The 23,453-nt window shown below is 44.7% G+C and overlaps 1 protein-coding gene across 3 annotated transcripts in view; it reads right to left on the reverse strand.

The window, feature by feature from the left end:
* slc25a26 (solute carrier family 25 member 26) overlaps window positions 1-23,453 on the reverse strand; it is a 43,239-nt gene that overhangs the window by 5,759 nt on the left and 14,027 nt on the right. The window contains exons 6-9 of one of the 3 annotated variants that reach the window (XR_011078566.1): window positions 8,528-8,572; window positions 7,400-7,457; window positions 5,250-5,319; window positions 1,301-1,365 (exon numbers count right to left, since the gene is read on the reverse strand). Coding sequence is in view for 1 of the 3 variants with exons in the window: in XM_068593588.1 (XP_068449689.1) it covers window positions 1,301-1,365; window positions 5,250-5,319; window positions 8,528-8,572 (180 nt within the window). In the remaining 2 variants the exon portion in view is untranslated. Of the gene's footprint in view, window positions 1-1,300; window positions 1,366-5,249; window positions 5,320-7,387; window positions 7,458-8,527; window positions 8,573-23,453 lie in introns of all 3 variants that reach the window. The other 2 variants (XR_011078565.1, XM_068593588.1) reach the window with 2 other exon arrangements.

Consider the following 23,453-nt stretch of genomic DNA (forward strand, 5'->3'; position numbering starts at 1 on the left):
CGATTCTGTGATATTTTCGAGACAGCAATTTATTCATGAACAATCTGCTAATGAAAAACAAGACAAGAAATTTTAAATAATACTTTGCAGCCCTCATTTTTGTGCTGGCTGGGTCAAGTATAAATGGCTCAGTGACATATTCCAATTATTTTTGACAAAGAAAATGGAGCATGCCGCTTTTCAAAAGACAAAAAAAGCCTGAAAGGCTTAACAAAGGTTATTTCTTTTAATGTCTCATGATTTATTTGTTTATGATTAAAAAGAAAATTAACATGTTACAGTGTAGATAATTCAAACAATTAAAAAAATTAAAAAAACCTTTTAAAAAAACTTCTAAATGATTGCACAGAATGAAATCACAAAATCCACACAGGATGGACTGTAAACAGAAACATTAGAGTCACGGTTTGAGTCGACACATGTCTCATGTTGACTTCCATTGTGTGGATCTCACAGCGCCGAGGCTTCATCAGCAGACTGAAGTGGATCAGAAACTCGGCCTTATAAAGTTCGAACCGCACCTCGTCGAGGCAGCGAAGGCCAAGTCCTCTGCTGGTGGTGAATTACAGCAGCTGCATTTCTAATAATGTTTACAGGAAGTTTCGGTTCCGTGTAGTTCCACCGACAGCCAACGGCTTCTCGCAAGAGATCAAGACTGTCAGTGTGTTGTTAATTCAAGTGTCTCATTAATTAGTTTGGTTGTTGGGAACACTGCGTCTCCTCCGAGGACAGTCTGTGTGTTTGTGTTTGATCGTGTGGGAGGGGACTGGGGGTAACTCTGAACTCACTACCCTTCACACACACACACACACACACACACACACACACACACACACACACACACACACACACACACACACACACACACACACACACACACACACACAGTGAGGGAAGCCAGACATACAGTTTGAGCGAGCCAGACGGGGAAGAGGCGGTGGATAGAGTGAGGAAGAGGAGGAACGGCACTACACAGAGAGAGGAGAGAGGAGTGAACAGGAGGCACACTGGCCTTCTGCTTCACCTCTCAGTGACAAGCAGCCTTGAGATGGAAATTCCCCCGGAGCAGCAACAAGTCCTCACTCCAACACTAACCATGTACCCAAACATGTCTTACCGACACTGTCCATAGTGCAGGTCGGATGATGGATGTGTGTGTGTCTCACTACTGTCCCAGTGCTACCTCGGCCTGCCTCGTCCTCTGCGAGGCATCACCTGACAGCAGTGTTTAAAAGTCGCAGCCAGAGGCGGTGGTGTGCTCTCTGAATGTGTGTGTGTGTGTGTGTGTGTGTGTGTGTACCTTTGCAAGCATGATTCTGGTCTTCGCCACGTCAAGAGGAGTGGTAACAAATGCTGCTACTGCACCTACAAAAGACACAACGTTTAGCAAAGTGCTGACATAAAAGGCCCTCTCTTTGCTCACATAGGAGTCTTTAAATATTGGAAATCAACCCATAAAAACGTCCAATTACTTAACCACAGATACAGTAACATATTAACTCAGCAATAAATAGAGGAACTCTTGGCCCTCTGCTTCATTTACTTCCTGAAAATTATTATATTCCCCATCCGAGACCTTCCCTGTTATTAGACCACAAAAACCAGTCAGACACACTTCTATTCCCACCGCCCCCTCGCAACTGCCTCATCCAAGCCACACCTTCCACACACACACACACACACACACACACACACACACACACACACACACACGCACTTCTTCCAACGCACTCAGGCACAGACATAGACCATATGTGTGCAAGCATGAAAAAAAACCACATTTGAATACATTAAGATGCACACAAAAACAAATCACACACACACACACATTAGTTTTATAGAGCAGTTACAGCAGAACTTTCTTGCAAGTGAGAAGCTGTATGAGCGGCATGATCCAGTGGTGTCCCCGCGCAGCCGCAGTGTGTGAAATTTAGAACGTGTGTGCGTGTCGCTGCGCCACAAACATAGCAACTGCTCCAGGTAAACACATCCATATGGGCCACCGAGGAGCAATGTGCCTGTAAGTGAGCCGGAGACGCAGGAAAGCATTAGGACCAGTGTGGTGTAGCACACCGTTAGGTTTTACTGGTTAATGCTGGCTCATTAAACGATTTGAGGATTTAAATTATAGTTTTTTTTCCGAATCGAGTGTATAAAAATCATACAGTCTGTACTGCAGCCTGTTTTTTAGTATTATTGGATAGCAGTAAAACAAAAAAAAGGGATTTACAGCATGGAGAGCGCCAAAATGGAGGATCTAAATTTGGCTGGAAAAACCTTGTGATGAAACTGAGACGCAAATCAGACGGTGATGTAATCTCGTCTCTGGCAGGGCCTTTTTTCCCCCCTCAAATGGGGTCAAGTCCGTCGTAAGTCAAGGCAGGTTACAAGTGGAGATATTCAGGATGATTAAAGGCGTCTGTGTGAGCATTTCCAGTGTCAAACTGATTATGTATGAGTGAAAGAGGGAGTGTGAAGCGCGATGTCAGGGGAAGTGACTGAAACCTGAGGATCCCTCTTGGACAGCAGCTTGGTCGCAGAGGGATGTGAACCTGATTCCTACGCTGGACCCCCCCCCCCTTCTCCAACACACACACACACACACACACACACACCGCCTCCTTTCATCACTTTCCTGCTCTACTCTCTTCGGCACAGATCGCCTTCTATCCTCCCAATTAGATAGTTTAATAATTTCCTCTGTAACGTATTAAGTTTTTTCAAAGTACTGGTTCTCTCAGCTGTCCGATTGTTTTTCAGGCTGAATACAATAATACTACAGAGCTGTATATGTCCGTATGTATTAAAAGCTATCATTAAGGGTCTACATCTTCATTAAAAGGTTCAACCCAATGTCAGAAGACAGACCTGTTGACAACTCAAAAGCAGTTTTTAGCACCCGTATCAAAATGACTGTTCCTTGTCTTTTTTCCTCTGCATGTCTGTCTGAGATGTGTTTTAGTTGGTGTCTATTCTGATTTCTTTTTCTTCCTCCACCCAGCGTGGACCGAGTCCAGGTGTGGTGGGCGCAGGGCCAAAGTCTCAGCTCCTTGGGGTGCCGTTTCCTCATCCTCTCTTCTCTGCTTCACCTCCACGTCTCCATCGCCCCCGGAGAAGCTAAGCCTGACCTTCCTTTCCTGTTTGGCGCGTTGCGGCGTTGCAGATTTATAGACCGACATCATCCAACAACTGAAGACGCTCTGCAGCTCTGTTCTCCTGAAAATGTTTGTGGTTCTGCCTTTTTTTTTTCATAAAAAAGGGTGAAGACTGAGTCAAAAAGATAGATAACGTGATGCATTTTATTACTCAGCGCTACAATACTGTAGGTCGAGGTCTACCGGTTCACCTGGGCCCTGGGACCCGAGACAAGACCCGGGACCTGCATGGGTTTGCATCCACAGTATATGCTGTCAATCGGGTCCGGGTCCCGCTATATCAGCATGGGTTTCAAGCCCTACCGAGATCGGACAGCACTGATCAGGATTCAACAAGACGACAAAGAGGATTCTAAACGAATCGCGTTTGTCAGTTATCTTGACAGCACGTGGACTTTGAAGTTGAAATAATGTGGAATAACAGAACACCTTTGTTTTAACAGCTTTCTTGGTAAGGAGGATGGATTAAAGATTAGAACTCTACCAACGCATGCGTTAGACACATAGGTTAGATGCAACGTTTGGTTTTGACAACTATAGAAAAGCAATCCGCTGTGAAATCAGTGCCAATCAGGGCTGGGCTCCATCAATTCTGGGTTATACATACTAGCTTTGCAACAATAGACTGGTCTTGCTGTTCTGGATTAATATTACTGTTTTTCTTTTGTTTTGTTTTTTAATGCCTTCATGTCAGTACGTGGTCATTATACAGCAATTATAAATCTAAATACAATGAATTATCATTTATTAAAGTGTCTCTTGGATGTCTCCGATCAGTCAGCGTTGGGGTTTTCTTCACACGCGGCTCTCAACATGCCGTCATCCGCTTTCTAAAAGCCTGTGGAAATAAAAGCACAAACAGTGCTAACCGGATGGGAGGGAGAGCACGATGCACCTGCTGCTCATTGGCGCCGGTGACTTCACCGCAGTACGAGCGCTGTGCAGGGAGGCAGCCGTCAGCTGGCCAGTGGGACACCGCTCAGGTCTGGCTTAGCAGAGTTACGTTGCAGGTGGCAACGCTATTGGTGTTCTGAGTTACGACCAATGGCAGAGTGGCCGTGTTTCTGGAGGACATCCGCCGGCTTGTAACATTATCTGCAGTCAACAAGCTGCATCTGCCGCAGCCGGTGACATGCGCGAGCCGGCAGAGGCCTGAAGCTCCGGATCCACTGTGGGACAGGACTGTTCGCCTGGTACTTCACAGTGTATTAATATTGAATGTCTCGCGTGGCCAAATTGCACAAAATTTGACACAACACTCCAATGGGTCCCCAGACAGTCAGATAGTTAGATAAAAAATATCCTTCATAAAAGGTGACACCGGGCTGAGACCTTTGTCTTTGGTTTGTGAGACCTTTCATTATCTTAACATGGAACTAAATCATCAAACAACAGGATGCAGAGGGCCTCTACTTAGTATTTATGGATTGTGTTATCGTGTCTGATGTAACCCTTTCTAGTTTTTATCGGTTCCTTTCCCTTATTCATTTTGTTTTTAGTCCACTCCACTTCCTCTCATTCTCTCTCCCTTTCTCTAAAACCACTTCAGGCCCCAGTGCTCAGGAGGTCACACAGCTGCAGGGGCCCATACCAGGAACCAGCCGCTCTCAGTCTCCTCCCTTCGATGTCTGTCTCTCCGCTGATACTCCTCCGGCAACTTAGCGAATACCAGATCACACAACTCCTGTGATTCTTACGTCCAGAGAACTATGATAACGGGGCATTTTCATGGAAAAACTATGTAAACCCACTGTGAAAATGTGCTAACTCAGCGCTGAGCAATGTCTAAGAAAATAGCTGGATTCACTTTTTTTTTTAATCATTCTCCTTCATCCGTTCTTCTCCGCTCTGTTCTTTTTTTCTGCTGTGCAGGTGAGAATGTGATTTGCCGGCTGAGTTCACCTTTGTGGAATCTGACAAGAATTTGGCTTTGGTAAACTTGTCCTGCCCTCCTAGCCATCTATTCACCTATCCATCCATCGATTTATTCCCCCAAACCCCCCCCCCCCCCCCCCCCCGCACACTTCCCCCTTCCTCCCTCTTCCTCCCACCCCTCTCCGCTTCTTTCCCAAAGCAGCAAATAATCCCCTGCACCTGCAAAAGCTCCGCACACTGCAGCCTGCCAAGAGTAGAGCGTGTGACCTTGCCTCCATGACCACAGAGTCTGGGAGAAAGAGAGGGAAATGCAGAGAGGGAGAGGGAGAGAGAGAGAGAGAGAGAGAGAGAGAGAGAGAGAGAGAGAGAGAGAGAGAGAGAGAGAGAGAGGTCGATAGAGGAGGATGATGAAAGAGAGAGAAAGAGGGAGGGGAAACAAAGAGAGGGAAGATTGTGGTTAGTGGAGATATCAGACACATTGAAAACACATTGTGAACCTTGGTCTGCTCGGGGGTCCGGGGCCTGCAGCTGGGAACCGGGCCGGCTGGCTATTTTTGTGTAGCCCTTTCTCCCCAGTGATGTCATGCTACTTGTTTCCCAAGAACCCGGGACGGGACACGAGCAACGCATGAGAATGTGCTGCAGCGGCCCTGATCCATCATCTTTACACATTTTCTCCAGATACCATCATGTTGAAGTACAGTAGGTCAACACAAATTCACATATCGTATGCACGCATCAACACATTCTTGTATTTTTGTTCGCATTCAGCAATGCAAATATTATTGGTAGAGTATTCACACAGGGGTGTCAGACTCAAAATACATTGGGGCCACTGGCCCCGTCGTCCTGTACAAGTGGGGCCACTTCAAAACCCCGGCAGAAGAGAAAAAAAATGCAAAACTGCAACAACACAGAGTCGGAAGCTGAGCAACTGGTGCTTCCTTCTCCTGCCCCTCGTGCATGGCACTGCATATTTAATAGTGTAATGATGATTCCTGGAGGACGCAGCCGGAAGCGGCAGTAAATTACATTAAAAAAATGAGGGTAGGTGGACGCCCCTCTTTTAATGATCTGCGCTCCAGGGCGGCTCAAAGCCTTGATCAGACAACTTGAGAAGTGTAGTGTGGCAGTGGGTAGACCTTCTGTACAGAAGGTAACAAGTTGATTAGGGTTTCATCAATAAAAATGACATTAAAGTCAAATACAGTTAAAAAGAAGAAAGTCTTTGTGTGTCTGAAACCGCTCACGTCACAGGACTGCTTGCTACCACTGACGGAAACCAACTGACGTTTTGGTTTCGAGTAGGAACTATTTCCTCCCGACTCGTTTCAGCGAAGCGAGGAGGAGACGCGAGGTTAGTCGTTGCATAAAATGCATGTGGACAGCTGGGCTGCCTCGGGCGCTGCGAGGTATGATTACTTCTCGGGGCGAGCAATTGAGCAACAGCATGGAGCCATTACGAATACTTTCTTTGTGCAGTCCCGTCCCCCCCCCCCCTGAGAGTTTAATCGGCAGCTTGTTATCTCCTGCTCCTCCTATCTCTCACACATGTGGACATCACACAAACCATGTGTGCGTGCACAGCACACGCAAACACAAACAAGTAAACACACACAGAGAAAGACACAGGAGAGGAACTGGCAGACATGTACGAGCTCAGGATGTGTCATGTGTATTCCATTAGAGGAGAGATTAAAAAGGAGTTTTGTTTTTCCACATCAAAGGCCTCGCGCTGGGGGATTCTTCGACGTCTCTCTCCCTCGACGAGCCTTTCCATCGCTTCCCCTTTGTTTCATGAATAAATAATGAGGGGTAAACCTGGGAAAACAAACTGTTTGACCTTCGAACCCGCGCGTCAGGGTCAGAGTTTGCACCTGGACGACTTCCCACAGGAAAGAGTGTGCGAGCGCGTCCCGTACGTGCCGTGAGGACGCATATGTAAGTGCATCTCATTGTTAAATTTGAGTTCTCATCGTGCCGTTGACACCGAACTCCTTGAAGGTTCTGAGGCTCCCGCTTGGTGTTCAATCGTGACACCTTCATCTTTTACTCATGTTGCTTTTGAGGTCAGAAGAGACTAGAAACTGTCTTATTCTCCAGTTGCTGTTGGGGAAAAACAACACAATCACAACATTGAGGAATTAATATGTGAAGGAAAAGTGAGAATTATTCAAACGGTTATTAAAGCCTGAAGAGAAAAAATACACTGTTTGCAGTTTCCAACGTGTGAAATGTGTTCATATTATATATTATATATAAAATGCTTCTGCCTGGATATGCCTCTGTACGATATCACGAGAAAACTCAGAAGAGTTGAACTTAATGCACTTCACGAATAGCATCTGTCTGCTTACTCCTCGTCCTACCGGCCCGTAGAGCAATGGGCTGATTCTCTCCCTGACAGCTGTGCTGGCTCGGCGTGAACTAGAAAGAAAAAGGCCATAACGCAGCACATTACTATCCCGCAGGGCAGATGGGAGATCCTGCCACACACATGCACTTTTAGATTTCCTTCACTCTAGCCTTTATTCAAGTTCAATCACATTGTTCTTGCTAAAAAAAATAAAAAAAACTGTTTCGTTGCAAGAGGTCTTTTTTTTTTTCTCCTCCTTGCTCAACTAGTCGGCCAGACTGCGCCATTGTAACTGAGGAAACGCCTCATTAGCTATACAGAGCTCCCAGTTAATAGAGAGGACACACATGGGAGGACTGGGAGAAAGGAGCCAATGGAGAAGAGGACGAGGAGAAAGGAGGAGAGGACGAGAGAAGTCCAGATTCCAGCAGTTCAGCTCTCCGCCAACGGACTTGTCCAGATGGCCTGGAGAGAGAGGGCCTTTGACCGAGGGACAAAGAGACACTTGTGAACGACCAACTCTAACTCTCACAAATGCACATGCACACACACATATAAACAAGCACACCCACACACACACCCACACATACATATAAACACACACACACACACACACAGCTGTGGAGCGTATTGTTCGCCTTAGCTCGGCCGTTAGCTCCTAACATTGGTGGAATGTTTGACTGTCCGCCTTTCGCGCCCTTGAGACATGATGTCACTCCAGCGAACCGTCTTTTCAAAGAGAAACAGCCTTTTATGTGATTAGGGCCACACAATGAAAAGAGAGAGGGGGCAAGGAGCGAGGAGAGGGACCAGAGAGAGAGAGGGGGAAGAGACATAATAAAGAAAAAAATGCAGGAGATTCTGGTGATGAATTAAAGGCTGGTTTGATGTTAGTCGTGACATCCCATTAAAGTGGGACGTAAAGTCTAATTTCCGCCTGCCACAATGATGCAGGGGAATGCAGGGGGTGAGCCCGCTGTAAATGTGTCAGAGCGTAAGCACACTATTAGAACTTTACTGCGGAGTTATCACGGAGAGTTATCACTGTAAATGACGCTGCAGAGGAACGGCGGACAGCGGAGGAACCAAGCAGACTGGTAGCTTAGGAAGAGTTAGTTAGATGGAAAGATCTGTGACATACCTTTAGATATTCCCAGAGTGGAAACTGCACCAGAGAGAACGGGATCTGAAAAACAAATAGAGTTTTAATCAGCAGAATTATTTTAGCGTTCCTTTTTTTTGGGCGGGAGGGAGGATTAGGGGGGGTTTCTGGAGGTTTGAGTTTCATCTTTAACCTCTAATCTCCTGCACTTGTCATTCCTGCCACCTTTCTCCATTTCCTCTTTCTCATCTGACTGCTCCCTTGATCCTTCTCACTGCTGATGATTAATAAATGAGACAGGCTGTGGTCTGGCACAGGCCTGAATGGAGAGATGGATGGATGGATGGAGCAAACCTGAATGGAAGAACAGAGGGACGGAGGGAGGGCTCTAAAGTGATGGTTGGAGTGCAAGTGTTGCCACTGGAAACACTAAATCGGCTCAAGCAGGAAGTTACAGCGGGAGGAAATCACCAGCAGTGCCAAGGCAAATGACACAGTCAGACCACACACACACACACACACACACACACACACACACACAGACACACACACACGACAAAGCAAGACAGGAAGGAAGAGAGAGAGAACAAAGACAAAAACCAAAGGGAGAAATAAATAGTGACACTGAGTCGTGTCATCAGTCTTTGATCGCAGCAACAAGAGGATCATTCATTCATCCGTCCATCTGCGCCGCCTCCACCGACATGTTCCATCAGACTGAGTTAGCGCGCCAGCCGCAGCACAAAGACGATACACATGAAGTGTGTTTACGCCTCTTAACGTGCTCATTAAGCACTTAGTCCAGATGCGCTGACCTCATATCAACACACTGAAGGAGATTAACTTGCGTGTGCTGCATCGGCTCCCTGAGAGCTGAACATTAAACGCTCAACATCCCGACAATGACTTGGAGTTTTAGCAAAAGGCCATTTTAAAAAACAAAATTTAAAAGACATGAAGGCGTCCAAACGAGTATTATTTCAGCTGAGCACGGGTAATCGTTTCTGAAAGGATGATGAAGAACTGTATGAAAGGTAAGAGGAAGCCGAGCCCGTCAAGCTTTCCCTTCTACATTACAATTAGCTGACGCTTTCATCCAATGCGACTTACTTTTTTTTTTCTCACAGTGACGGGGAGCAATTCAGGGTTACGCGTCTTGCTCAAGGACACATCGACATGGACTAACGAAGCCGAGGCCCGAACCACCGACGCTCCGATTGAAAGACGGCTATGCTAACCACCGAGCCACAGTCGTCCTTGACATCCAGTATTTCTTGAGGGTCCCGCCCATGCAAAACAACTTGACACTCCACAATGAGCTTCCTCGAACCCTGAGGAACACACCTGCCACGCTGACATGGTTGCATCTCCCAGCAATGCAATGAGCATCCGCGTCACACGGACACGTAGATCTCAAGAGCTTGCACTGTGCACTTCCTCGGGTCGTCGGCGATACGTCGATCGGATGAACAGGTTTGGAAGAGAAATGACGGACAAGTGGACCGGGCCGAATTGAACATTTAATTGCTGCTCGACACAGCGGGCCCGGTACATGGAGTGCCCTGAAACGTTCCAGTGGAAAGTGGAAATCTGGTCCATCTGGGCAAACAGAAGCACATTCTCTCAGTCCCTGGAGATGGTCTGAAAACAATATTTGATGTAGGTCTTGTATTGAAAGTGGATCGGTATACCATGCGGAGCGAGGATGCCTCAGTTTTCCAACTGTGGTGAGGTGAGAGTTGTCAAAAAGAAATCAAAGTGCACCTGTCTTTTATTACCACGCTGATGAATTCTGCTGTTTGTGTCAGGGCCAGGAAGAGAGCGAGACGGGCGAGAGAGAGAACGCAGAGCGATGTGAGAGCTACAGCCGCGATTACTAAATGTAAGGAGAGCATTTAAGGAGTCAGGACACTTATAGAAGTGGAAGTAAATTGAATGTGAAGAGTTAGCGAACTTTATGGAGGAACTTACTTCCTATTCATACTTACTGATGCTTTTTCCCTTCGTAGTACTGGATACTTTATTATTTTCTTAAACTATTCCATAAAATCTTGTGATTTCTCCACAACATTTAATGAAGTTGTATTATTTCACAACAGCTTGAAATGTATACCTAAGAGAAAAAGCGAGAAAAACAACTAAGAAAAAAGGAGGAAAACAAGCTGAAGAGAGAAAGACAAATTGGTTCCTTCAGAGGATCTGGAAAGATCCACCAATGATTTATGACTGGGTTTGACACCCCTGGCACACTGAGCGTGAGCGGTGCGTGCATGTGTGTGTGTGTGCATGCGTGTGCATGCGTGTGTGCGTGCGTTGCCTGGCAGAAATGGAACGTCTGAAAAGCATATGTGTGCTGATTCAAATTGATAAGAGTTAAGAGAGAGGGATCTGGGCTCTCACACACTGGCTTGAGAAACACGGTGTGTGTTTGGTTATTGAAGTAATAAAAAAAAATGTCCTCTCACTGAACATCCGATGCAATCCTTTAAATTGATGTGGCTGTAGTGACGGAGGGAGACGACAAACACAATAAATCTGAAAGCTGAATGAGAAATGGGGAAAGGTAAAGACAGAAAGAGAAGTGAAGAAATGGGATTTCTTTTTCTTTTCTTACTTTCTTATACCAAAGCCTCCGACCACTGTGAACATCTCTTTTAAAAAAGTATTTGTATTTTCATTCCAGCTGAGAAATGTGTGCAGTGTTGAATGAATTTCACCACAGCTTCATTTCTTGGGTCACCGCTCCGACTTGCTCTAAAAACACAAGCGAGATATCTCAAAGCAGCCCAAGGGAGACACTTTTGAGTTGTTTTTGATATTGTATTTTTCGGAGGTGGGAAAACCTTGCAGACAAAACACTGGGTTCAAGTGATCTCTCTTCATTTAAAGCTACAGGGGCAGGACGGTCATGAGTCTCTGGGGCCTGATGGGAAGTTTCAGGGCTGCTCCACCCATCAGAGCTGCGTATACTTTTTAACTGCTCAAAGAAAAAGATCCAATGTGTGAAAGTAATGGGCTCTAAGAGGAGGAAGGCAAACCCATACGCAGCCAGTCACTGTAATCCTCTGTAATAATGCACAGATACAGGCTCAGACACTGCGGGAACCTAAATGTTCGAGATTTATCTGACTCCACAGGCAAAACAGCTAATCTCTCCTCAATATCAGGGATCTGATATTGCGACAGTTATTATTCCATTGGATTATTGTGGAGGACACCCCAGGCGAAAAAATAAAGATGTAACAGATACATAATTGTATTTGTATTCCCCAAATTATTTTCGAAATTAAAGCAATTTGTTTTTGTATTACAAGCAAATTACTTCCTTCTCTCTCTTGGTTTAAGAAATATAATTGCAATGCCCCAGTGTTCTCCAATTATGTGAGCGTTTGTCTTGTTTTGTTTGTTACAGCCATCAATGAAATTGTCTGGAGTGTTTATGACTCGACAAATTTGTTCTCAATTGGTTGTTGCAACATGTGACTTCATTACAAAGATGTTCTGATTTTACATTGTGAATTTCACGCCTGGAAAACATTGAAGCACGTTTCAAATACATTTTGGGGCCAACTTGCAAGTGCGTGTCATATATTGTGACATTCAGCAACGACAACATATAAACAATTAAATCAATACAAAAGTATTGATTTAATTCGTAAACCGAGGTGCAGTTGCACCTGTTCAACCTGTTCAACTGGGCACATGGCTCGAGGACACCGAGGGACCACCTGCTTGTAAACTGTTGCTGAACTCAAAGTCAAAAGGGGACATTTCCTCTCACCTTTAGGCCAGCGGGCGAACCGCATGGTTTTGATGTTCTAGAGTTAGAAAGAGGTCTGCCACAATGTTTGAGGGCACATTCAGACCGGAGCGATGTGTGTCATGGTCCACTAGCACACAGCCGCGCTAGGCGAGCATGAAGGCAGCATAAAATCCAGCCTGCTGACTCCGTCTCCTCCCCCCCGCCGAGCACAACCTCTCAGCTACCACGGCCTGGTGATCGTAATAAAGCAAAGCCAAACCTGCTCTGTGTGTGCATGTGTGTTTGTGGATGACAGCCGCACAAGTCAGTCCTTATGTTAACAGATGACACAAATCCCAGTAAAAACAATGAATCGCACAATTACACCAGCAAAATGTTTACTTGCAAAGACAAAGAAGGGAAAGCATGCTTTTTAAAAAAAAAAAAAAAAAAATCCTGTTCCAGTCCATAATTTTGCTGACCGAGCGTGCAGCCGTTATTTCAAACGATCGGTTAGCAGAGGAAATCACTACTCTGAAGGCAGAGCGGCAGTGATGTTTATGTGCATTGAAAACGACTGAGGTTTTCCTCAGCCTGCCAAAAACTTTACAAGCTCACTCAACTCCAGCTTGAGCCAATCAGTGCATTTCCCTGGCCATGTGGGCAATAAGCAGATCATAACGATAACCAGGGAGGAACACGCTGTTGAGGTCTGCGAACAGGACCTACCACTCAAAAGAAATCATTGACCAAAAACACACACTTGCGAGTAAACAGAGGCAGAAGTAATCGTTCCTACACAGTATTCATGGTCCCCAGAGGACGACTCCTGCTGACTTTGGGGACTTTTCCGTTCTCGACACTCACACAGGTTGACATGCGGGGTTCACAGTGAAATGTCTTGACACCTGCGAGATGGATTTTTAAAGTCTTTTTTAATGCAGAAAAGACCCACCCACAGTAAGATAGTAGGGATCGACCACCTCTTAGGTTAAAGCTACTACGTTCACCATCGTATAACTGTTTTTGATCAACTCCTGCTCGAAATATGACTTTGCAACTTGGCCACAAAGTAAAAACTGTGCTCAAGGAGCTCAGCAGCATCTGCTCCCAAAACCCACAAACATCTGTGTCATCCAGCTGGCCTCCAGAGACCAGACTCCACTTCTGGGAAACACATGACTGGCTCTCACAAAGACCTGCTTTCCTCTGTGTGTGTGTGTGCACATTTTTGTATGAATATGTCGGCATGCTTAATCATATTTCCGCTGGTGTGTGTGTGTATGTGAAGAGCAGGAATTTATGTTAGCTGGCTGACACATTTTGTCACTGATCAAAGGTGACAGTGCCACTTGCTGTGACTGTCAGGTACTATATTAGAGGAATATGGAGATTGCCTTAGCTGTGTCACTTTGCTGACAGTGCTCCAGTTTGTGTGTGCATGTGTGTGCGTCCTTGCCAACTGTATTAGTGCTAACTGTATTAGTATTCAGAGAGGCTTCAGGCTGTCACAGGTCCTTAGGCACTCAACGGAGGGCAGGAAATACACATGTCAAAATATATTCACATTGAGCCTGATTGCAGGCAAGCCAGTTGGCTGCAATTTGACAAATGACATTTAATAGGTCATACTGCCGCCTCGGCATACTGATGAGTATTTAGAAGGAGCGAGCGAGAGTAAGGAAGATGGATAATAAGATGGGGAGACAGGCAAACAAATGTATAGATGGCCGAACCAACATTCGAGACATTATTCATCTTTTCCAACAGATGCCGTTCTCATCCCTTACCGTTTGCATATTCAAAACACCGACCTGCTGCTGAAACATAGAATGGTACCTTTGAGATGATATAAAGCTTGTGTTTTACTATCCACTTAACATTTACAGCACATTAGAGACTTTGATACCACAACCAAAGAAATACTGACTCACCAGGAAGATGATTGTATGATATTACCAACTGGCAAATCAGCACCGGGTCAATCTTTTGACTTTGAATCAATTGCTGTAAACAGCAGCGGTAAATAGTGCATAACTACCACTTGACATTGTTTTACCAGAGGGAGGGCTGCATTGGTGTGGGCAACTGGTGTCATTCAAGAGTAGAAATGTGGCCTCGATGTTAAAAAGTATGACCAGGAATGCAGCCAAAGCAATGCATTGTGACCCTGTGACGCTGCACTTATGCAGCGCAATGTTTTGAGCCAAATGCTAACTTCGACATCTCAGTTTGGGGGCTTCAACAGACTCACGTTTGCGGAGCACAGCTGAGGCTGGTGGAAATATCAACAGATAAACCAATGGTTGGGACAAACTTAAAAGTGCCAGATGAAAAAATGTAAGGAAAAAGAAGAAACAACAACAACAAAAGTCAGTGGATAGTCATGAGCATTCGTCATCTGGGCACCATGGAGATCTGAAACTCATTTCATGGCCATCATACCAGTAGCTGTGAAGATATTTCAGTCTGGACCAAAGTTTCCATCCACAGAACCGTAACAGGGCTTAAAATGGATTGAAGTTTTAACACAGCCAACCATTTACCTTTAGGATTAGTTGATCACACAGTTTGTTAGAAGTATTTTGTAATTATTTATGTGATGCTGAGGTGCATGCCTCGCTTCACAGCCTCATGAATCATTACAATAACACCCTCGCAGATTTTTACCGTTGTATTATGACATCTCAGACACAAATATCATTATTCAGAAAGCCCACTACTCACGCTCCAACTGTTGCGCAATCTTGAACCCCAAAAACGTACGCACTTGCAACTCATTCCGCTCCGTTTTTGCCACCAGATGTGGAGCAAATGAGCAAAAGAGCAGATGATTCATGAGCCAGAGAAGACTGCTGGATCCTGTTAGTACTTGATACTGAACGGCCATTCCAAATCCATTTGGCAAAACCTCCAACACCCGTGGATTTGGAATTTACCAAATGTACCATTTCAAATGAGACCATGTGTACTCTCTTAAACTCAATTTATACGCAAAATGAAATCAACAAAGGCTCTTTTGAAATGTTGAAGTATGTTGAATGTCATTTCAAGACATGGTGAGTCACTGAAGAGTTTGGGTTAAAATGACAGTGTTGCTGTCCAGTTGTTGAGTCCCTGTTGTTCTTCAGGACCTTTTACAGCAAGCTATCAGTCTGGGCATTTCTCCTGCACTCTGACATTGTGTTTGCAGTAGCAGTGTGAACCCTGTTGACCTGAACTTTTGTCTAGAAAAGTGACCAAAACTGTCCTCAGTAAATCAAACAAATAATACACGAGTTTGCATTTACATTGGAGAGGAGCTGAGATTTTAAGAGAAAGCAGATGGCAGTCAGACGGGGGAAGCGATCAACAGCAGCCTTATTCAAAGTGAGGAAAGTGAGGCATTACTCCGGGCCATTTGAAGACCAAAAGACACACACGGGGAAATATATATATATATATATATATATATATATATATATATATATATATATATATATATATATATATATATATATATACACTGGCCGGGCGGAGCAAAGCTTCGAGCCTCAGTTCAAATTTATTACTTGCTAATGCAACAGGGCTGTAAGCTGGATTCACTTGCCAAAGTCCTACTAAAAAACATTCAGACACACCCACATCCATCAGCCGTGTGTCACATAAGTATGAGGAGGAACCGACTGCGGTGACAACAAACAGACGAATCAGATTTTAATTTGTTGAAAGCCGATAAAGGTATTAATCACAACAGAGTGACAGGACAGCTTCAGGTGCGACAGCGTCACGGGTTCAAACTCATGCCAAGAAAGTCACAGAGCTGGAGGTGCTCAGACTTGTTTGTGTGTCAGTTAAAGTAAAAAAAAAAAATACGCACACAAGAGCACAGCAAGCGAAGATGCACAAACAAGCACGGGAAACATGTCAGAGAAAGCGCAAGCATATATAATACATATATAATACTTATACATCCATATACATACACGCAGGCATGTTGCTGGTTCATGCTATTCGAATCTAAACTGACATATGCGTTAAGGAAGCCTGACGAAAAACACACACACACACAACTTATATTATATATAATAATAATTTCTGGAAGACCTTAAATACATGTTGTATTTTTTTATTATTGCAATATAAAAAATGAAGTATAATTTAATGTATTGTTTGTGTTTATTTACATATATACTTTACTGTTCCTTTATAGAAAATGGACATTATATTTTGATCAATAAAATTTTGAATTTTCTAACTAATTACTTATGGGCTGTGACATTATTTACCAATTTGGGGCAGCTCTATGTTGTGTTTCGTAAGACTGGACTCAAGTCGTGCGTGCGCATATGAGCTAATGTCACACCTATTTACTGCAGTGACGGCACACGTTACACCCGGCTGTGACGCTGCAAAAAGGAGCAGGGGGGAATCTGTATGTGTACAGTCCAGTAAGAGGGACACAGAGAGCGAGTGTGTGAGTGTGTGAGTGTGAGTGTGTGTGTGTGTAGCACCTAAGTACACCTCAGGGACAGAGGGGTTCAGGGCCTTTTAAATAAATAAACAAACACATAAATAAAGTCAATCGATAGAGAGAGCCTGATCCGGCACTCCGGGCCTGTGTTTGGCCTCTCACTTCATAAGAGAGGCCCTCAGGGAAAGAGAGGGGGAGAAGGGAGGGGAAAAAAGAGGAGAAAACAGAGAACCAGAGAGAGAGCGAAAGAGAGCCAGAGAGAGAGAGAGAGAGAGAGAGTTGGATTACTTCCCTCTTGGTGGTTCTGTTAGTTAGTGGAAGCCAAGGTCTGCACTGCCTTTAACAGAAAGCAGGCCCCGATACGATGTCTCAGTGCATGCGCGCACACACGCACACCAGATGGCTATGTAAACCTAAACCTACAACACATGCAAAGCAGAACACCCCCTGTGCTCAGTGCAGTTCCTCAAAACCTTAATTTGTCAAAGATTAGGGCGCATTGCCCATGCATGCAGTTGTGAGCATCCTGCAGCACGGGCGCGTGTCCCTTTAAGGCCCTATGCTGTGTAACTATGAGGAGTGTTCCGCCTTAAGCGACTAGCAATCACTCATCCCAACCTTTGCAACTCCACGGCGCTGTAAAAACTAGAACGAGAGTGAGTGCACTTGCTGAAGAATTCCATCTGACAGTTTTGAATGCCAAAGGCAGAGAGAGAGAGAGAGAGAGAGAGAGAGAGACAGAGAGACAGAAAGAGAAGCCAAACTCGGGAGAGGTTGGAGCGGCGGCTCATCTCCCGTGAGCAAATCAAATCGCACCTGGACCCTCTTCCCATGAGCCGCCGCAGCCCGGCGAATGTCGGCGCACGGCAGTAATATTCCCGACAAATTAAGACTTGTTCTGAGGAGGGGGAGAGAGAGGGAAGAGGGAAAAAGAGAGGAGAGGTGGTGGTGTTGGTGGGGAAAGTGTGCTGGCAAAAATTCAAGACATGAGATTCCATCGACATGAGAGAAATGCTTCCCAGAAACTCAGAATAATATTTATGCTGTGCAAGTGATTCTTTTTCTTCCTCCCACCTGTGTGCAGCGTGGTGCTTCGAAATGGACGCCTGACACAGCAGAACAGGGGATAAGCTTCCTGCTCAACGGACACCTGATGCTCCTTTTTCTCCATGGCCTTCAGAAGTAAAGCACGCTGATAATGCAGCGCTGCAGTGAAGCAAGGGCTGGCTCATGGGACCTAAAATGCATTTATTCCTAAAGAATATCCCCAGGGTTTACGTTCATACAAAAGGAGAAACATGTTTAATATATAACTTAATGATTCTACTTTTATTTATTTACTTTACCCTATGATAGACTTCGTTGGCTTGAAAACAGGAGGGTTTGGATCTGTCACAGCCACTGACGGATGACATTAATGGCAGAGTGCACACTAGCCAATGAATGGCGGCGTGATGTGACACAGGATGCCCCGAGGGTCGGCCAATTAGCTGCTGACAGGAAGAGAGATGTATGGCCGCCTGAGGATCTGCCTTGAGACTTGAAGTGAGATGTGGGAGAAAATGTGCTGGTGCGAAGCATGGGAGAGGTTCAAAGTGCAGCCGGAGCCTATAGCTGCACAGCTGCTTGAGAAGGGTCCAGGCGACTGAGCAGCATATTCTTCAAGTTGGACAATGCAGGGAAAGACATTTATATAAATAACAATTATAATAAGAATAATAGCAATATAGTCGAAGAACATAAGGCCTGTATCGGGATAATCTTAAACCATTACAACCCTAAAATGTACCATAGGGTGCAATTTTGGGAAAGGTGATTAGATGAAAAACATCCCTTGGTTTTAGATGCTCATCAAAATGAGTCGTCCTTTCTGATTGTGCTCACAAATCCCTCCACGTAGGCAGGTTTCAGGAAGCGCGTTCAGGGCAATGCCAGCCAACAACATCCAATGTGTTTTCTTTTTTGACAAATTATCATGGATGTGCGTCGTGGAAGACTGACTCGCCCTTTAAGACAAAATGAAAGGAACGACAGGAGAAAAAAATAGAAACTGAAAAAAGTAAAGCATACAAACTATTTGAGATAACTAATCCAACAGGGAACGTACAGGCAGCTCTGACATGTTAGCATGGATTAGCTGCTCATGTCAGTTGGTCGAGCCCGAACCAGTCGCACGGAAACATCAATATAGTTTCGTCGTTCTGTTATTTTCCAGTACATGCAAATTCACAGTTGTTTTGTCAGGCAACACATCTGCATGCTAAATAGTGGTTCACTGGAAACGGGCACCCTTGTGCCAGCGCAGCATTTGCAATGAATACTGGGAATGTTACGAACGCAGCTAAAGGTTGGCCAAAAGCAGAAAGCATTAAAGGGTTGGGTTTTTTTTAGCGGTATATATTTGAAAAGTATTAATGTCTAAGAATACAGTTAACATGAAATAGCCTCAGTAATGACATGAGAGTTTTACTATAAATGAAAGAGCGTAAAGTCAAGAATACGACTACTTAATTTCATAACTTTCTCCCTCTCTCCCTTTCTCTCTCTCTCTCTCTCCCTCCCTCTCCCTCTCTTTCTCTCTCTCTGCCCCCCCCCCCCCCCCCCATCCTCCTCCCTCCCCATTCCCCCACCCACTCCTGGGAGCAGTGCCCACAGCAATAAAAAACAAAACAACCGGAGTCCTCAGCTAACCAATCGCTGCCTTGGAGGCAAACTGAAATGTTTCTCAGTAACAGAAACATATCTTATCAGCTGTGGATCAGATATCAGCAGCACAGCTGGAAAACAGCATCTCCGTTCTGAGAGACGTTTATACTGGCAGTGACGCAGTCACTCTGAAAAAACGTGCGCGCACACACACACACACACACACACACACACACACACACACACACACACACACACACACACACACACTCCTGATCAATCCGCTGCAGGCTGCACAACACAATGCTGAACACCACTATCATTGATGAATATAAAAAAACAGCCCTTTATAATAATAAAATAATAATAATAATAGGGTAATAAGGATAATAACTGTATTTATATAGTTTACAAAGTGCTTTGACAGACAAAGCAGCAAAAGCAAGGCACAAAAAAAGCTAAATAAACACTGATGAGGGTCCTGCTCTAGAGTGATATTCATATCGAAGAGTCATATCCGTCATTCATTATTAATCAACACTGACTTCTTGTTTGCAGTTTTCCGACTGCTCCCCCTGACATCATATTAGCCAAAATCCAGTTATTATTAGTTGATATAATGAGTCTTTTTATTCTTTATTCCTTTAGACAATGTCATTTTTGCTTTAAGTGAAATTAATATTCTGGGGACCTTTAATATCTGAAGCAAAAAAATGTTATTTATCAAATAATCCTCACTGCCTACCTCATCGGGCCCCTAGATGGAAAGTCAGAGGAGCAACAAAGTCAGTAGAGTTTATGATGCCAGTCAACAGCCGTTGAATAATCTCGGTGTGGACCAAAGTGGTGGATTCTGATCATTACCATTCCTCCAGCCCGGCCACCGCGGGAGTGGTAACTGGTTTACATAGGTGTGTTGGAGAGAAGAAGCCGACTTAACAAGAGGCTTTTACAAGAAGAATTTGTTGCAGATAGAGTTGCAAAGGGGCGGAAATTTTCCGGTAAATTTCCTGGAAAGTTTCCACCGGAATTTTGGCTCGGGAATTTTGAGAAAAAGAAATGTGCCTAAGTTTTTTTCAAAAGCATATAACAGGGAACTTAAATGTAGTTGAGAACAAGACTACGCACGCCGAGCTCAGCTGGACCCTGAATGCAGCCAGTTGGGAACATCGTCTGCCAGAAACATAAACAGAAAACGTTGTGTTGTTTTTGACGTTCCCCACGTTTTTGTCATCAGTGTTGCGTCTGAACGTTTCAGCCCGATGCCTGGCAAGTGTGAGAGCGCCGAGTTGCGTGGAGGCCAAGAGCGGTATTGCAGACAGATAGAGATTTCAATTATAGCTCGCGACATATTGAAAAAAAAATAACTGAACTAGTTCATTTTTTGGAGCTGTGAACTGAGTTCAACATTTTGAATTATGGACTATGAACTGAACTAGTTCATGTAGAAAGTGAACTTTCCCAACACTGTTTGTCATTAGCATATTGATTACTTGGTAAACTGAAGCCATGTTCATTTTAATACCAAGTTTATTTGTATACAGTAGACGTTTTACAGCAGAGTAGGACGTATGTATGTCCTCACAAAAGTACACCATCACCTTGATTATTCGCGGCTTTCGGAATGTCAAAAAAAGTCATTTTTAAAAGTTGCATTATAAATGTTTGCATGCATGTCTGCTTATGACAAGGTAGATACAGTTAAACTACCCCTAAATTTCCAGTTAATTCCAGTGGAAAGTTTCCAACTTTGAATATTCCCGGAATTTTGCAACCCACGTTGCAGATCGTCTTGTGGTTCGGCACCAAACAGACAAAAAAACGTGAGTTATTGCATTAATCTGGCATGGTTGGAATTACTATTGTTATCCATCAAGCCCCAACATTAAACCCTGTAATCCCCCTTGGCTCAAATAAACAGCAGCTCCAGTTCGGACTGCCGAGAATGTAGAGGAGTGTTAAATTCTGAATTGGTTTGAACTCCTGACCTCTGCCGGGGTTTAGTGAGGCGAACGCTCGTGGAGCGAGTGACACTTTATATTTCTTTTTTTTCCATTAGACATTAGGCAGTGACATCACAAGGTGACCCTTGACATTCAGATGGGTTGTTCCAGATGCGTGAGGGTCGTGAGCACTGCTTCTAGCAGCATGATGATGGTTGTGACTGAGGAAAAGGGGGCAGGCGTGGGTGGGTGGAGAGGATGAGAGAAGCTTCTGGAGAGCCTCATGTGACTGTCTGGGGGGGAAAAGGGCACTTATGCAACAGAAAACCTTGCAAACTACACAACAGTCCTGCAAATTGTATTGTGATTGTTTTTAATGTTTATATAAGATAAGATAATCCTTCATTAGTCCCTCAGTGAGGAAATGACAGGGTTACAACAGCATTGCTCATAAGTAAATAAAGATAAAAAATCAAGTAACTTAAATAAACAGTAGAACGGTAAGAAGCGTATTAAATATACTTATGAAATAAAAAATGTGTATGAAATTACTTAAACGTAATGCATTTCAAAAGTCAATTGAATTAACAGGGGTCATATTTTACATTGAATTTAAAAATTGCTTTAATGTACAAAAAGGAGCGATGAGACAAAGGAGGAAAGGAGAGGGAGAAGATGTGCACCGTTGCTTCTCATGGAGGAGAAGTGGTGTTGTAATTCCTCACGTCTGGCTATTCTTTTAGCTTCCTTCCACTTCCTGAACTCTCCCCGTCGCCCGTCACTCCAGGATGAAGTGTGAATAAGACCTTACTGTTATTTAGAGTGGATCCATTTGAAGTTAAACTCAATGAAATGTTTCTTACAGTCAGTCTAAATTAGATGGGATTACAGTAGTTAGGCGGTTATTGTGTGTCGCTGTAATACCTTTGAAACTAAACTGAATCTCCATCGAAAGAATCGCTGTCAGGGGGTTAATGCTTTGCACTCAATCTTGTGTCCTGGCACCAGATTCCATCAGGACGGGCATCAGCACGCATTTCCTTCCACATGACATCCAACCCCCACCCCAATCCCCACCTCCTCACCCCCCACACTCAGCCCCTTGCCAGGCCGGCGGGACGCTGTGTTATTAGAAACACATGTGCAGTACCAAAAGGTTTTCTGCTCGGATTGAGACAAGCGTGCGTTAAGTTGTGGGAAGCAAACATAGCCCCGAGCGCCAGGGACGCAGACTAACATGGCCGCCGCCGCCACGGCACTCACAGTCAGTGAAGTGGAGAGGCACAAAAACAACCATGTCTTCTTATTTCCTGGAAATAAATGTCTGGCAGTAGGTATTTGTGATAACACTCCACCCAGAAATTCACAAAGATTCTCTGCATTACAGTTAAGTTTTTTTGCTCGCGTTCAAGAGCTCAGTGGGGACAAATGTACTGAACGTAGGTCTGTGATCCATGGCGCTCAGTGGCACAGACTTCCAATGCATCATCCTCAACGGGGCATGCAGCGAGGTGTGGGGGTCTGACAGCATGGCAGCAAACGCCTCGAATACATCCGACTGCAGAAGGCGTTAATAAGACCTGGTGCTGATCGTAGGAAGGTTCCTGAAGTTTAGTTAGATTTGCAGAGAAAAGCCCCCATGCCAATGTTCACCCCAAGGGGACTGGACTGCATGGATGCATGAGGAGGCCCTGAGGAAAGGGAAGCTACGATTGTATTCGCACACAACCCCACTAATGTGGATGACAGGTGCAGCCAGTCACTGTGAACAGGAGCCCGTCCATCCGTCATCCAGCGTGGCGGAGGGAGTAAACCATCACTCCCTGGTGTGGCGTGTGTGGTAAAGTGATCATCCGGTGACAAAGAGGAATCGTTCGCTGTGGCTTAAGAGGGCCATCACTCTTCTAACAAGGGTCGGCTCGACCTGCAAACAACTCAAACGGGGGCGCCATTCAAGACTGATATTCCATACCTCAAGCAGGTAGACAGATAGTAATCTGTCAGAGCAATGAATACTGTTGAAACTCCCGATGTGAATAGACACATCGGGTCGAGGCCCCTCTATTACAGCAGATGAAGGAATTTAAACAGTTGGACCAATGTTTGAAGGTCAAGGAGTACATGTACGTATATGTGAAGGCTGCCAATTCAATGCTAGATATACAGTGAGTGTGTCCTACA

The sequence above is a fragment of the Clinocottus analis genome, unplaced genomic scaffold, assembly GCF_023055335.1.
Source record: "Clinocottus analis isolate CAN_PGR_092001 unplaced genomic scaffold, fCliAna1.0.p SCAF_3, whole genome shotgun sequence".
NCBI classification, from domain to species: Eukaryota; Metazoa; Chordata; class Actinopteri; order Perciformes; family Cottidae; genus Clinocottus; species Clinocottus analis.